Consider the following 13,705-nt stretch of genomic DNA (forward strand, 5'->3'; position numbering starts at 1 on the left):
CAGAGCTCCCCAGGCCCCTCTGCAGCTTTGGCCATGTCCATTGGCATCTGGCTCCCAGGGCCTTGCCCAACCCCCTTGCAGTGCCCAGTTCCCTAAGGCAGAAGGGGATCCCAGCACACCATGGAATGGTTCTGATCTCTGCTCCCTTCTAGACTGGGATCAGGACTTGGATTATCTGGAAGTGCTGGTGAATGATGGTGTGAAGATCTTGGAGAATGCTGGAGGCAAGTTCTCAATGTCCCTTTTTAGTGACACAATGATCAGTGTCACTGTGGCAAGAGCTCACTCAGGTGCCACTCTCGTTAACGTCACCTCAAGGCGAAGGATTCTGGAAACCTTGCCCTGCTCCCTTCTCGAGCCCTGAGTGATCCCCCAGGGTCGCTGTCGGGGCAGGAAGGAGCATTTAGCTGTCAGCCTTCTTGCCGTGTGCAATGCCAGTTGCTCCTTGCGTGTGCTCTGTGCAGCCCCGGAGAAGAGCAGAGAGGGAAGGGCCGGGCCCAGGGCTGTGGCCCGGGGCGCTGTGCCCGGCGCGGCTCCTCTGCCGGCCCCAGGGAGCCTGGGATGTCCAACAGTGCCAGGGGAGCTCTTCTGTCCTGACTTTCTTTGCAGCTGAACCTGTTGGTGATGGTCAAGCGACTTCCCAGCCCATGTCCACGACTGAGCCTCAGGGAGAAGATGAGGGTAGGTCAAGGCCTTTCCCCTGGGAGAGCTGCCAGCTCAGAGCCCAAAGGTGGCCAGCGGGGCATCGCTGCAGGTGCCAGGACACAGCTGTGCCCGTGGTGCCCTCGCCCTGCGGATCCCCTCCCTGCTCCTGCAGCTCAGTGCTGCCCATGCACAGCAGCAGAGATGACAGAAGCTTCTCTGGCTGTTGAGTTACAGGTGTGTCTGCAGGGAGGACTTCTCCAGCTCCTTTGCTGGTTCCTGCACGCAAGCCCGGCTCCCATCGCAGGGGTGAGCAGTGAGTCCCTGCTGACCCCACAGGCTGAGCACTGGTTTTGTGGGATTCACTCATCTGAAATGGAACTACTTTCTGTTAAGGTCCTCCAAAAAAAAGAACAAAGCTACAGGAGACAAGAAATCACTTGAGTCAAACGACGTCCTGAAACAAATTGTGAAAGAACTGCAGGGAGGACAAGGTGGGTGCATTTCCCTCAGCCTTCTCCTGAGCCTCAGCAGCCGGGGGCTGTCGCTGCACATCTGCACACGCCGTGCCCGGCACAGGGGAAGGGATCCATGGCAGCCTCCGGCCCCGCTGCTGCTTTCACGCCCTGCAGGGCTGTTTCCCAGCCTGGCCTGGCTGCAGCTCCTCCCCAGCCTCTGCAGGAAGGCATTTGGCATCAGCTGACAGGGTGCCCAAACTGCACCACGGGCCATGCACACCCTGAGATCCCCTGCAATTTCCTGGTCTCCCAGGACATCATGAGGGATGGCTTCTCGGAGGAGGGATGGCCCTGGCCAGCCCCAAGGACCTGGGCATTTTCCTGATCCTGATCCATATCTTTGACAAGTATTGCTTCCTGAAGAAGCCACCTCCCTGACTGGGAACAGCTCCATCTGATCCAGCTGTCCCTCTTCCTTTCTCCAGAGGTGAACATAGAGGCTCTGTGGAAGGCGGCATTTCCTGAAGGATGGGAGGCGATGCCAGGCAAGGCCACAGGCACAGGAGGTAATTGCTGTGCGGGCTCAGCCCTCGGGGGGGACTGTGTGGCAGCAGCTCTCCCCCCAGGGCCGGCCCTGTCTGACAGGGCCTGGCTCTGTCCCCTGGGCTGTGGGAGCTGTCCCAGCAGAGGGGGGAGGGGCAGTTGTGGCCCTGCCTGCTGCACATTTCCCAGGCCTGTAGGAGGGTTTCCACCGTGGCAGTGCTCCGGAGAGCCCTGAGGAGCCCTGGGCTGCTCCAGCCGCCCTCCTGGGATGTTGCCCAGGGCCTGCAAAGAGGGACGAGAGGGACCAGGAGCCAGCCCAGAGCTCCCCAGGCCCCTCTGCAGCTTTGGCCATGTCCATTGGCATCTGGCTCCCAGGGCCTTGCCCAACCCCCTTGCAGTGCCCAGTTCCCTAAGGCAGAAGGGGATCCCAGCACACCATGGAATGGTTCTGATCTCTGCTCCCTTCTAGACTGGACGGACTTGGATTATCTGGAATGCTGGTGATGATGGTTTGAAGACCTTGGCACATGCTGGAGGCAAGTTCTCAATGTCCCTTTTTCCTGACACAATGATCAGTGTCACTGTGGCAAGAGCTCACTCAGGTGCCACTCTCGTTAACGTCACCTCAAGGCCGAAGGATTCTGGAAACCTTGCCCTGCTCCCTTCTCGAGCCCTGAGTGATCCCCCAGGGTCGCTGTCGGGGCAGGAAGGAGCATTTAGCTGTCAGCCTTCTTGCCGTGTGCAATGCCAGTTGCTCCTTGCGTGTGCTCTGTGCAGCCCCGGAGAAGAGCAGAGAGGGAAGGGGCCGGGCCCAGGGCTGTGGCCCGGGGCGCTGTGCCCGGCGCGGCTCCTCTGCCGGCCCCAGGGAGCCTGGGGATGTCCAACAGTGCCAGGGGAGCTCTTCTGTCCTGACTTTCTTTGCAGCTGAACCTGTTGGTGATGGTCAAGCGACTTCCCAGCCCATGTCACGACTGAGCCTCAGCGAGAAGATGAGGGTAGGTCAAGGCCTTTCCCCTGGGAGAGCTGCCAGCTCAGAGCCCAAAGGTGGCCAGCGGGGCATCGCTGCAGGTGCCAGGACACAGCTGTGCCCGTGGGTGCCCTCGCCCTGTGGGATCCCCTCCCTGCTCCTGCAGCTCTGTGCTGCCCATGCAGAGCAGCAGAGATGACAGAAGCTTCTCTGGCTGTTGAGTTACAGGTGTGTCTGCAGGGAGGACTTCTCCAGCTCCTTTGCTGGTTCCTGCACGCAAGCCCGGCTCCCATCGCAGGGGTGAGCAGTGAGTCCCTGCTGACCCCACAGGCTGAGCACTGGTTTTGTGGGATTCACTCATCTGAAATGGAACTACTTTCTGTTAAGGTCCTCCAAAAAGAAAGAACAAAGCTACAGGAGACAAGAAATCACTTGAGTCAAACGACGTCCTGAAACAAATGCTGAAGGAGATGCTGCAGGGAGGACAAGGTGGGTGCATTTCCCTCAGCCTTCTCCTGAGCCTCAGCAGCCGGGGGCTGTCGCTGCACATCTGCACACGCCGTGCCCGGCACAGGGGAAGGGATCCATGGCAGCCTCGCGGCCCCGCTGCTGCTTTCACGCCCTGCAGGGCTGTTTCCCAGCCTGGCCTGGCTGCAGCTCCTCCCCAGCCTCTGCAGGAAGGCATTTGGCATCAGCTGACAGGGTGCCCAAACTGCACCACGGGCCATGCACACCCTGAGATCCCCTGCAATCTCCTGGTCTCTGGGTAGATCAGGAGTGGAGGCTCTTGGGAGGAGGGAGGGCCCTAGAGGGAGACCCCAAAGCCCATCCAATATCTGGGAGCTTATCTGCGATTTTGACAAGAATTACCTCCTGAAGAAGCCAACACACAAATGGGGAACAGTTCCACCTGACCCAGCTGTCCCTCTTCCTTTCTCCAGAGGTGAACATAGAGGCTCTGTGGAAGGCGGCATTTCCTGAAGGATGGGAGGCGATGCCAGGCAAGGCCACAGGCACAGGAGGTAATTGCTGTGCGGGCTCAGCCCTCGGGGGGGACTGTGTGGCAGCAGCTCTCCCCCCAGGGCCGGCCCTGTCTGACAGGCCTGGCTCTGTCCCCCTGGGCTGTGGGAGCTGTCCCAGCAGAGGGAGGGAGGGGCAGTTGTGGCCCTGCCTGCTGCACATTTCCCAGGCCTGTAGGGAGGGTTTCCACCGTGGCAGTGCTCCGGAGAGCCCTGAGGAGCCCTGGGCTGCTCCAGCCGCCCCTCCTGGGATGTTGCCCAGGGCCTGCAAAGAGGGACGAGAGGGACCAGGAGCCAGCCCAGAGCTCCCCAGGCCCCTCTGCAGCTTTGGCCATGTCCATTGGCATCTGGCTCCCAGGGCCTTGCCCAACCCCCTTGCAGTGCCCAGTTCCCTAAGGCAGAAGGGGATCCCAGCACACCAGGGAATGGTTCTGATCTCTGCTCCCTTCTAGACTGGGATCAGGACATGGATTATCTGGAATCCCGGCTGGATGACGGTTTGAAGACCTCGGCACGTGCTGGAGGCAAGTTCTCAATGTCCCTTTTTAGTGACACAATGATCAGTGTCACTGTGGCAAGAGCTCACTCAGGTGCCACTCTCGTTAACGTCACCTCAAGGCCGAAGGATTCTGGAAACCTTGCCCTGCTCCCTTCTCGAGCCCTGAGTGATCCCCCAGGGTCGCTGTCGGGGCAGGAAGGAGCATTTAGCTGTCAGCCTTCTTGCCGTGTGCAATGCCAGTTGCTCCTTGCGTGTGCTCTGTGCAGCCCCGGAGAAGAGCAGAGAGGGAAGGGGCCGGGCCCAGGGCTGTGGCCCGGGGCGCTGTGCCCGGCGCGGCTCCTCTGCCGGCCCCAGGGAGCCTGGGGATGTCCAACACACAGCCAGGGAGCTCTTCTGTCCTGACTTTCTTTGCAGCTGAACCTGTTGGTGATGGTCAAGCGACTTCCCAGCCCATGTCCACGACTGAGCCTCAGCGAGAAGATGAGGGTAGGTCAAGGCCTTTCCCCTGGGAGAGCTGCCAGCTCAGAGCCCAAAGGTGGCCAGCGGGGCATCGCTGCAGGTGCCAGGACACAGCTGTGCCCGTGTGTGCCCTCGCCCTGCAGGATCCCCTCCCTGCTCCTTCTCAGGACAGGTGGCTATTTGGAGGAGGGAGGGCCCTGGCCCAGCCCCAAATCTGAGACGTTTTCGGAAACTTATTGATATCTTTTCCCAAGTATTGCTTCCTGAAGAAGTCACCTCCCCATAGGCAACTGTTCCATCTGACCCAGCTGTCCCTCTTCCTCTCTGCAGAGGTGGACCAAAATACTGTACAGAAGGCAGCATTTCTAACAGGAAGCAGGGGCTCATTGGCAGCCCCTGCTGCAGGAAAGGAGGAGCTGCCAGCCACGGGCACAGGCCCAGCAGGTAATTGCTGTGCCGGGCTCAGCCGGGCTCAGCCCTCGGCGGGGCTGTGTGGCAGCAGCTCTTCCCCCAGGGCCGCCCTTGCAGGGCCGGCAGCAGCCAAAGCTGGAGGCGCCTTGGCTTCGAGGCTCTGGAGCTCGTTCCGCAGCCCTGGCAAACGGGACTCGTGCACCACGTCCTCCCGCTGCAGCCGCCTCCCGGAGCCGGCCCCGAGTGCCGAGGCCCAGGCACAGGAGCAGCCCGAGCGGGAGCCCTGCCGCCAGCCAGGCCAGAGGCAGCCCTCTCCACACTGGGCAGGGCTGCTGTGTGTCCTGACAGGGCCTGGCTCTGTCCCCTGCGCTGCGGAGCTGTCGCGGGCAGGGAGGGTCGCGGGGCAGCTGCTGCTGCAGGGATGGCTTTGCCGTGTCCCTCGAAGGAGCCCCTGCCCCAGCAGCTGCGCTGCCCCGGGCTCTCCTCCCGGCCCTCTGGGCTTTGTTGGTGGCACAGCCTGTGCCCAGGGCGGCAAGGTGCCTGCAGGCCCCAGCTCTGGGGACAGAGAAGGTCCTGGCCGTATGCAACGTGCTGCCAGCTCAGCAGTGCTGCACAGCACGGGCTCACGCTCCCCATTGCTCCCGCAGATTCAGCCGGCACCACAACACGTGTTCCCAGTGACCAGAAGGGGACAGGAGGAGGTTGCTATTGGGAAACACGCTGCTTGCTGGAGCTCATGGCCATCGTGGGTGGTGCAGCGCTTGTCTTGATGTTGTGCTGTGCTGGAGTTTGGTATTGCTGGAAGAGAAACGGTGAGTATTTTGTTGCTCTCCCCCTCAAACTGCTTTCCTTTAAAGGCTTGCTTGTAGACAGGAAACATTCCCCGTGAGGCTGCTGTGGAGCTGTGGCGAGTCCGTGGTTGTCCCAAACAACTCTGCTGAGGGTTCTGCTGCTGTCCAGTGCTTTAATTGGCCTCTTAATTGCTGGGCCTTGTCCTGGGGGAGCCCGCTCAGGCTGAGCCGTGCTGTCCCACGGAGGCTGGCCTGGCCAAGAGCAGCCCCCAGGGAGCCACCGGGCTAGGGGCAAACGCAGGTGGGGGAGGAGAAGGGACGGAGGCCGAGATTGCCTTGAAAGGCAGGACGCGCTCTGGGGCCCGCTCCCTGGCCAGGGACCCGGCCCAGAGCCATCCCCTGCTGGGCTGGGGCCTCGAGGGGCAGCTGTCCACCTGGGCCAAGGTGTGCCAGCAGCTGCAGCCATGCCGGGGAGCCTTGCCAGCTCTGGCCCTGCTGGGGAGGAGGGTCCCTGTGTGCCAGGTGCAGCTGGGGGCTCAGACACCTCCTCTCTCCACAGGTGCCGCTCTGCACCTTCACAAGACCAGCAAAAACACCTCCGTGTGGGAGAACCGGGACCTGTCATCTGACATCTCCATGCCCAATGTCCCTGCCCACGGCTGCATTACCCAGCTTATGCTGTACTGCCATCACCCAGAAGAGGACCCTCTGTCCCCAAAGGCACTGGCCCTGCTCTCGGGCCAGGAGTTGAAGGGGGACCCCTCCTGCCAGAGGCAGGGTTTGAGTTCAGCAATGCCTCTGGCTCCAGCTCTGGTGTCTGGGTGGACCACCAGCAATGGTGGAGCTCCTTGTCTGGGCACAGCCAGGGCTGGGCAGGCAGCAGCCGGGCACAGGGCTGCTGAGACCAGCAGCTACTGTCTTTATTTTTCATTCTGCAAGATTTAGAAGTATTTTTCATAGGAAAAATCCCCAAATATTTGTTCCGTTTTCCCACAATAGTTCAGTATTTTTCAAGTAGTTTTTCAATTCTGGAAAACTTGAACATTTTTATACTTCTGGAATAAAAAATAAGATTGCATTTAATTGGTGAGCTTTACTCTGGGAAGAACTAAGACACGCTAAGACAGGCAGACTTCTGGAGAGGCTCTTTTCCCACTGGAGATTATTACCTAGTCACAACCCCAATAACCTAAAACCTTTTCCCAGACATTTTCCAGGACTTCTGACAAGCTCACCTCTTAGTCTTCAGACGGAAAACTTTGAAGCACAGCAGGAAGCTCCTGAAGTCACGATTTTGTTGCTTTCTGAAGAGCCCTGCTCTGTTCTAGAGCAGGGGTTCTCTCAGCTTCCCTGCCGCCCTGCTCCGCCCAAGCCTGTCCTGAGCCCTCTCCTCCAGCTGGTGCGGTCCCATGGAGCTGCTGTAAAATGCAACAGCTCTGCAACACCCGCCTCAGCTGGATTGGAGCAGCTTTATGTCCCTGTTTACATAAGGCTGTTGGCTTCTCTAAACACAAGTTTAGGTTTGGAATGATGTGTTCACCTGGCACAAGAACTGATGCTCCGTTTCTTATGGAGGCTAAACTCCCATTGGCTTTTTTTTCGGGCCAGCAGAAGGCCTGGAAAACCATTTAATGCAGCCATTTAGTACTGAAAATGGCCCAATCTATGCAGGAAAAGAAGCTTGTTTAAATGCTGGAGCCCACCAAGAACATCCCTCCAGGGCATATCTTTTCTCCCCCCCCACCTCTCCCTCCATGACTGCCAAACAGCACGGTTTGACAGTTCTTTTTCTCCAGAAGCTGAATGGCCCCATTTATTTGGGGAAAAAAAGAAGTAAATGTTCTATGTTCTCATCATCATCATCATCATCACAATGAGCTGCAAATTAGTTAAATTACATCAGCAACTCAGACTGTGCAGTTATTTCTCAGAGTGCAACACTGGCTTTATCATCCCTTGAAACTGCACAAGTGCTACAAACTTTAAAATCAGTTCGATGCAGATGTTACTTTGGAGTCAAGCACAGCAAAAACTAAAAATAGGTGCCCGGTGCATTATTCCTGGTGTGCAAACAGTGACGGTGCTGCAGTAATTACTGGAGACTCAAGGCAGGATAGGTGCCTGCTACCCCTTCACAGCATCCTGCTCCCAGAGAGCCCTGTGCTCAGCCCTGCTGTTCCAGAAACACCAACACAGGGAATGCAGTCTGGCATGAAAAGGCAACCAGAGGTCAGCTTTTCTGTGCTCCATCCCTCAGCTTTAAAAGCCTTATATATTATTTTTGATTTAAAACCCCACAAAGTTTGCGTATTTTTCAACTTGAACGTAAAAGAAGAAAACTTGGTGTGATACCTGGGATGGGAAAGGGAAAAGCAATGTTGTTGTGTCTAAAAAGAACACACAAAATGCTTTTGGTGAGGAACTTGGGATGTGAAGGGTTGCAAGGTTCAGATTTCCTCCCAGAGTTTCATGTCACTCATTCGGATGGAGTCAAACTATTTCTTTAATGAAAACCCCAGCCCTCTGATAAAAACATGGTTTCAGTTGTGACCAAGGTAAATGCAGACATGGAACAGAAAACAGTGCTGGAGTTGGCCCAAATCATGGCCAAAGCACCTGAAAGCAAAGCCCTCAGTAGGCACTTGGAAATGTGTCTGTTAACTTTGAAATGGATAATGAAAAATGTCTCTTTTCCTAAAAGGATCGCCACAGTGTTGTGTAATAAAGAGCAGATATCAAAAAGGATTGCAAAGACTTGGTAAAAAAAAAACCTTACGAATACTGCACTGCTCTCCTTAACTTAGCCAGAGCTGCTCCAGCCCCCTAGCAAACATGACATATAGGTGTTGTCACTTTGCTTTATTTTGGGAGCACAGTCCCTGGGAGCTCCTGCATGTCCTGAGCAGGAACCTCTTCCCAGCAGCAGGGAATTTCCTGGAGTGCGACTGGCAGCAAAGAGCCAGCTCTGCTGAGGGGGAATGGCAGGCCAGATGTGAAGGGAAACCCATCCCAAATGAAGTGTGAGGCACAGCCAAGACCGGGAGACAGCGCCGGACACATGGGCTCTGGGCAGCCCCAGCTCTGCTCATCCTCATCCTGCAGGGACACTGGGGGCCAGGGCAGCAGCCAGGACACTCCCACAGAGCTCCAGGTGCAGGATCCTCAGCAGATATGGCACAGCAGCCTTGCCTGCGTTTCAAGGAGTGGCCAGTTTACACTGCTGAGCAACCAGCTTATTTCTTGAAGTGTTTAAACCACAGCACTGAGTTCAAGGTTCATGTGCAATTTTATTAAGAGTACAGAATTGCGGCCAACTGTTTATCTGGTGTCTGGCCTAAGTGTTGATAAAGACTTGGCTGAAGTTTATATAATCTGCCATTAATAAATGCAATTTATGACAGTCTCAAGCAAAGACATGACCGCTGCTGGCTCCATTAATGGTGCTCTCAGCACAGGCCAGGAATTTGGTCTGAACAGAGACAAGACTTAATTCATTTCTTGTCCCTAAATGCCTGGGATTTAGGTTTAGGTCCAAGACAAAGGATGGTGTAAATCTAAAGGCTCCATGTCAGAACTGCCAGGCTTTGCTAGTATGAGCTTGGTCGCTTTAATACAACCCAATACAGCACTTTGTAATTGTGAGGAAAGAGACAACTCTTAGTAAAAATTAAAATAATTTGTTAAAAATGGAAAAATTGAAAAATTACGAAATTAGCAATAAGTAAAAATTTGGGATCCTACTGGCTCAGGAGGTATGCCCCAGGAGTGCAGGGATTAGAGATCTTCAGGCTTAGACAGCACTGGACCTCTGGTGGAAGAACTTGCAGTGCTGGGCTGACTTTTAGCTAATCCAAAAGTCAAAAAAAAACTATTAAAGGCTCCTTAATACGAGTAAGGCTTAGCTATCCAGCACTACCACCCACCACAACCAACCTGCAGTGGCCTGCACTGCTCTGAGTCGTTCTTTTTATAGTGCCTTTGCTCCGCCCCAGCCCGCCCCACAGCCCGCCCATAGCACACCCCTTTGGCCCCAAGTGATTGCTGCTTTCCTTGACAGATCATCTCTGTCTACCAATAGCTCGTCGTTGTCAGGAGGTAGTAGCAGCTGAAACAAGGGTGCTAACATGCCCTCATTAAGATTCAGGTTGCCATGGGGCTTGCCTGCAGAATAACGGCTATGGGGCTAAAAATAGCTGTTGGCTGGTAGAAACTGGGGTTTTGGAGTTGATCCTTGGACTAAAGTGCAAAGTAAAAACCCTTAAAAAAATATTAAAGTACATCTAATACACCTTAAAACATTTGTAAAAGTAGACAATGAACATGGGAGAAACAACTCGTATAGTATACAAGTGGTTTAAAGTTTGAAAAGGGATTTTTTAACTGGGGAATTTTTAACTGGGAATGGTGCAAATAAACTACTTTGAACCATTGAAAACACAAATAACAGAACTTGATTTCTGTACCTGGGCTGATGGGTTAATTTTAACATTCAATTAAAACATATTTAACTCAAAATTAACTAATTAAAGCACTTAACATGCAAAGACCAAGCTAGTTAGGGATTTCATGTATGACAGTAATCCCAGCGCCGTGCCCAAGGCAAACTCTGGCTGCAGTAGCCACGCTCCAGCCCAAGTGATAGGCCCTGAACGTGACAAGATGTATGTAAGAGCTTCACTCCACTCACCAGAAGGAGCTCTGAGGTGCAGCAGGACAGAGCACAGCTCAGAAGATCAGACACAGACAAAACCTCTCACACCAGCTAGTCCAGGACCCCGCTCTGCTCCCCCCTCATCCTTGTCCTTGTTCCCAAAGCCCCAGCTCTAGATGGAGGGGTCAGTGGTGAGCACCCCACTGCAAACTCTGGACAGACAAACAACATCTGCCAGCTACAGGAAATAAATATACAGGAATAACTTTGGTTTCCATTCATGATGTCTGGTCTGAGCAGAATTAATTCAATGAAATCAGTTTATTTGGCAAATTCTGGCATATTTAAACCCAGCATAATGTAAAGGTGAGGCCCTGGCACAGGGTGCCCAGAGAAGCTGTGGCTGCCCCTGGATCCCTGGCAGTGCCCAAGGCCAGCAGGACGGGGGCTTGGAGCAGCCTGGGACAGTGGGAGGTGTCCCTGCCCATGGCAGGGGTGGCACTGGATGGGCTGTAAGGACCCTTCCAACCCAACCCATTCTGGGATTCTGTAATTCTATAATGCATTGCCTATAACAGATTTTAAATTTACACTTAAAATTAATGGAATGTATACAAACCTGATCCTTATGGAAGCTCTGCATATTTAAAGGAACCTCTATTTCAATGTACATACTCTTTATAGTTCCAATTCATCCTTTGAAAAATTCCATGGCCCCATCTGAAAGCCAAGGGACATTTCTTTCCAAGATCTGTGATGAATGAGATCCAGACCTGGGACTGTTTCATAAAGTATCATCCATGCCAAAACCCTCATCCAAAGACAAATTCCAAGAACAATTACAAGGATTCTAAATATCAAAGACCTGGTTCTGCTTTATTTAAAGCAAAAGAGAAATGTATAAATGCATGGATAAATCACTTAAAAAGTGTGTGTCAAAAGATATTAAAAGGCAGGCACTTAAAATAATTTCTAAAATATTACTAAATGAGTGATTTTTGGATTATCTTCCCAGTGTCTAATATCACTGCGATTTAGGGCTAAAGGATCCCAATTCATTTACTCATTTTAACATGGAATTTAAATCCTCTAGATAATCTGACTCTGCAACAGGGTGGAATTCAAAGGAGAATGCAAACAACATCAAACACTGCAGAATTGCACTGAAAAACATCTTAAAACTTATCTGGGCTCTTTTTTCTCTCTATCCCCACCTTCTTTGTACTTCTCCCACACTCCCAACCAGACAGAACAAAAATTCTTGGCATGAAAGATTACGCCACTGTTAAAATTTGGCTGCAGGTAGGAAGTTGTCCAGAACAAATCTCTGACAGCTCCTGCCAAGAGACCCAGCTCACAAGTCCCTGAAGACCCCCCTTGAGTGGGCTCCTGAACACAGGGATCACCACGTACTGAGGTGTGGCTGAGACAACTCTCAGTGGCATCCCAAGCAGAGCAGCCCAACTCGTATTTCTGTGCTAAAAAAAAATCCACAATTGAACTTTGATGTACCTGTAACCATCTTTGTTAAACTGAGGAGCAGAGATCTTGATGAAAACACAGCAAACTGGAGCAGGTTGCCCAGAGGGTTGTGCACTCCCCATCCCTGAAGGTGCTCAAGGCAAGGTTGGACAGGGCTTGGAGCAACCTGGTCTGGTGGAAGGGGGTGGGAACAGGATGAGCTCTAAGGTCCTTCCCAACTCAAACCATTCTGGGATTCTGTGGAACATTACAGAGCTGAGCCAGTGGCTCAGTGACAGTGTCTGTTTAAAGAACAAGGATGTGTGGTGAGACTTTCGTGAGCGACAATGCTCACACACCAAACTGTCACCTTTTTAACTGTAGAGAATACATTTATGATAAACGTTGCTTGTAACCAACAAGGTTGTTAAATTTGCTTTCTAAGTTTCTGGCACACGTGGCACTGGTGGCTTTCACCAGGCTGTGCCCATTGGTTTCTGGAGGGGCAGCCCTTGGTAACACACAGGAGATTAAGCCAGGACCACGAAGAAAGAGAGAGAATCACACAATTCCTTGACTCAGAGGAACCAAGAACACGTTGGGTTACACAGGACAGAGCTCACCATAAAGAACTGAAACTGCTCTGACAGGGAGCAGAAGAGGGAAGAGCCTGGAATCCCCAGCCAGCCCTGCCAGGAGCTCCCCAAGGGTGTCCCTTGTCCCCTCTGCTCTGCTCCCGGGTGGCACATCAGCACTTCACAGCTCAGCCACTGAACTGAGCCCATCTGGGCAACTCCCCCACTTACTTTCATGGGGTGATTTTATTGTTTGTCTTCTAATTTTGTGAATATATGCAGATCCTATTGAACATATGCATTTGAGGCTGTTTTCATCACAGATTTAACTCAAGTTTGCTGCACTCAAGTTAACTCCCCTTGCATTAGCTGCACTCAATGAGAGCAGAGGCAGCACTAGATATTATTCAAACGGCACAGAGATTGCATTAGCAGCTGGGGAGCTGTGCTAACTCAGGCTGTGAGCAACATCCCCAAAGAGAGGAGCCAGCCCAAGTTCCAAGAGACCAGTAACTGTTTGTGTGTGCAGACAGGCACAAGAGGTACATCTGGAGGTGAAGCTGCAGTGAGTGCAGGCCTCAGCAAAAACACAGAAGAGAGTTTGCTGCAGTCCTATAGTAAGTTTTAAAGACAAACACAAATGTTCCCCTAATAAAATAAACACAAACCAATTTACATTTATCACTTACTGAGTCTGTAATTGATTTGGGCCTCCAGCTGTATCAAGCTGATCAAGCTTTCTAGATTTCCATCCACAAACAGCTATCAGTCACCCATTCTTGACATTCCTCTTTTCCAAGTGGCATTGTGTTCTGAATTCCTCCTGTTTTTTCCAGAGGCCTAAGAAGTACAAATCTCAGGCATCTGTCAGTCAAAACTATGTTTCCCATTTGGCTGCCTTTCAGTCAAAATCGAATTCCAGGAGACCTTTGCATCAACACAGGTTTCAAAACACCAGAAAACCTGTTCAGTGCCCAAGAGAGGAAATCACCACAATTACAGCAACAGAAATTAATAAAGCTGTCGTGCATTTGTCAGTGAAACAGTGCTTGCTGGCAGCATTCAGCATGGGAAGCTGCGTGGATATTTTCTGACTAAAGCACAGAAGTGTTTCCTAGGAGTGAAAAATGTGCCAGTTTAACTTTCCAGGTACGGACCCTGCATCTCCAGGCTGATCCTGCCCTGTCCCAGGGAGCAGAGATCGGAGCTGTCCCTCGGGAGGAGCTGCA

At 53.0% G+C, this 13,705-nt stretch overlaps 1 protein-coding gene and 1 long non-coding RNA gene across 2 annotated transcripts in view; both read left to right on the plus strand.

The window, feature by feature from the left end:
* LOC120410645 overlaps positions 1 to 1,742 on the plus strand; it is a 10,429-nt gene extending 8,687 nt beyond the window's left edge. Inside the window, exon 3 of the long non-coding RNA XR_005602945.1 lies at positions 1,586 to 1,742. This is a non-coding gene — a long non-coding RNA (uncharacterized LOC120410645). The remainder of the gene's footprint in view (positions 1 to 1,585) is intronic.
* An 873-nt stretch (positions 1,743 to 2,615) lies between these two features.
* On the plus strand, positions 2,616 to 13,320 carry LOC109145988. Its single transcript, XM_039559146.1, has 10 exons — positions 2,616 to 2,638; positions 2,839 to 2,910; positions 2,998 to 3,099; positions 3,552 to 3,632; positions 4,082 to 4,153; positions 4,543 to 4,614; positions 4,918 to 5,031; positions 5,646 to 5,810; positions 6,349 to 6,567; positions 13,313 to 13,320. Exons 3-10 carry the CDS (start codon positions 3,069 to 3,071, stop codon positions 13,318 to 13,320), a joined length of 762 nt encoding a protein of 253 aa, XP_039415080.1. The 5' UTR covers positions 2,616 to 2,638; positions 2,839 to 2,910; positions 2,998 to 3,068.
* Positions 13,321 to 13,705: the final 385 nt, after the last annotated feature.

Source organism: Corvus cornix, chromosome 12 (genome assembly GCF_000738735.6).
Source record: "Corvus cornix cornix isolate S_Up_H32 chromosome 12, ASM73873v5, whole genome shotgun sequence".
Taxonomy (NCBI): domain Eukaryota; kingdom Metazoa; phylum Chordata; class Aves; order Passeriformes; family Corvidae; genus Corvus; species Corvus cornix.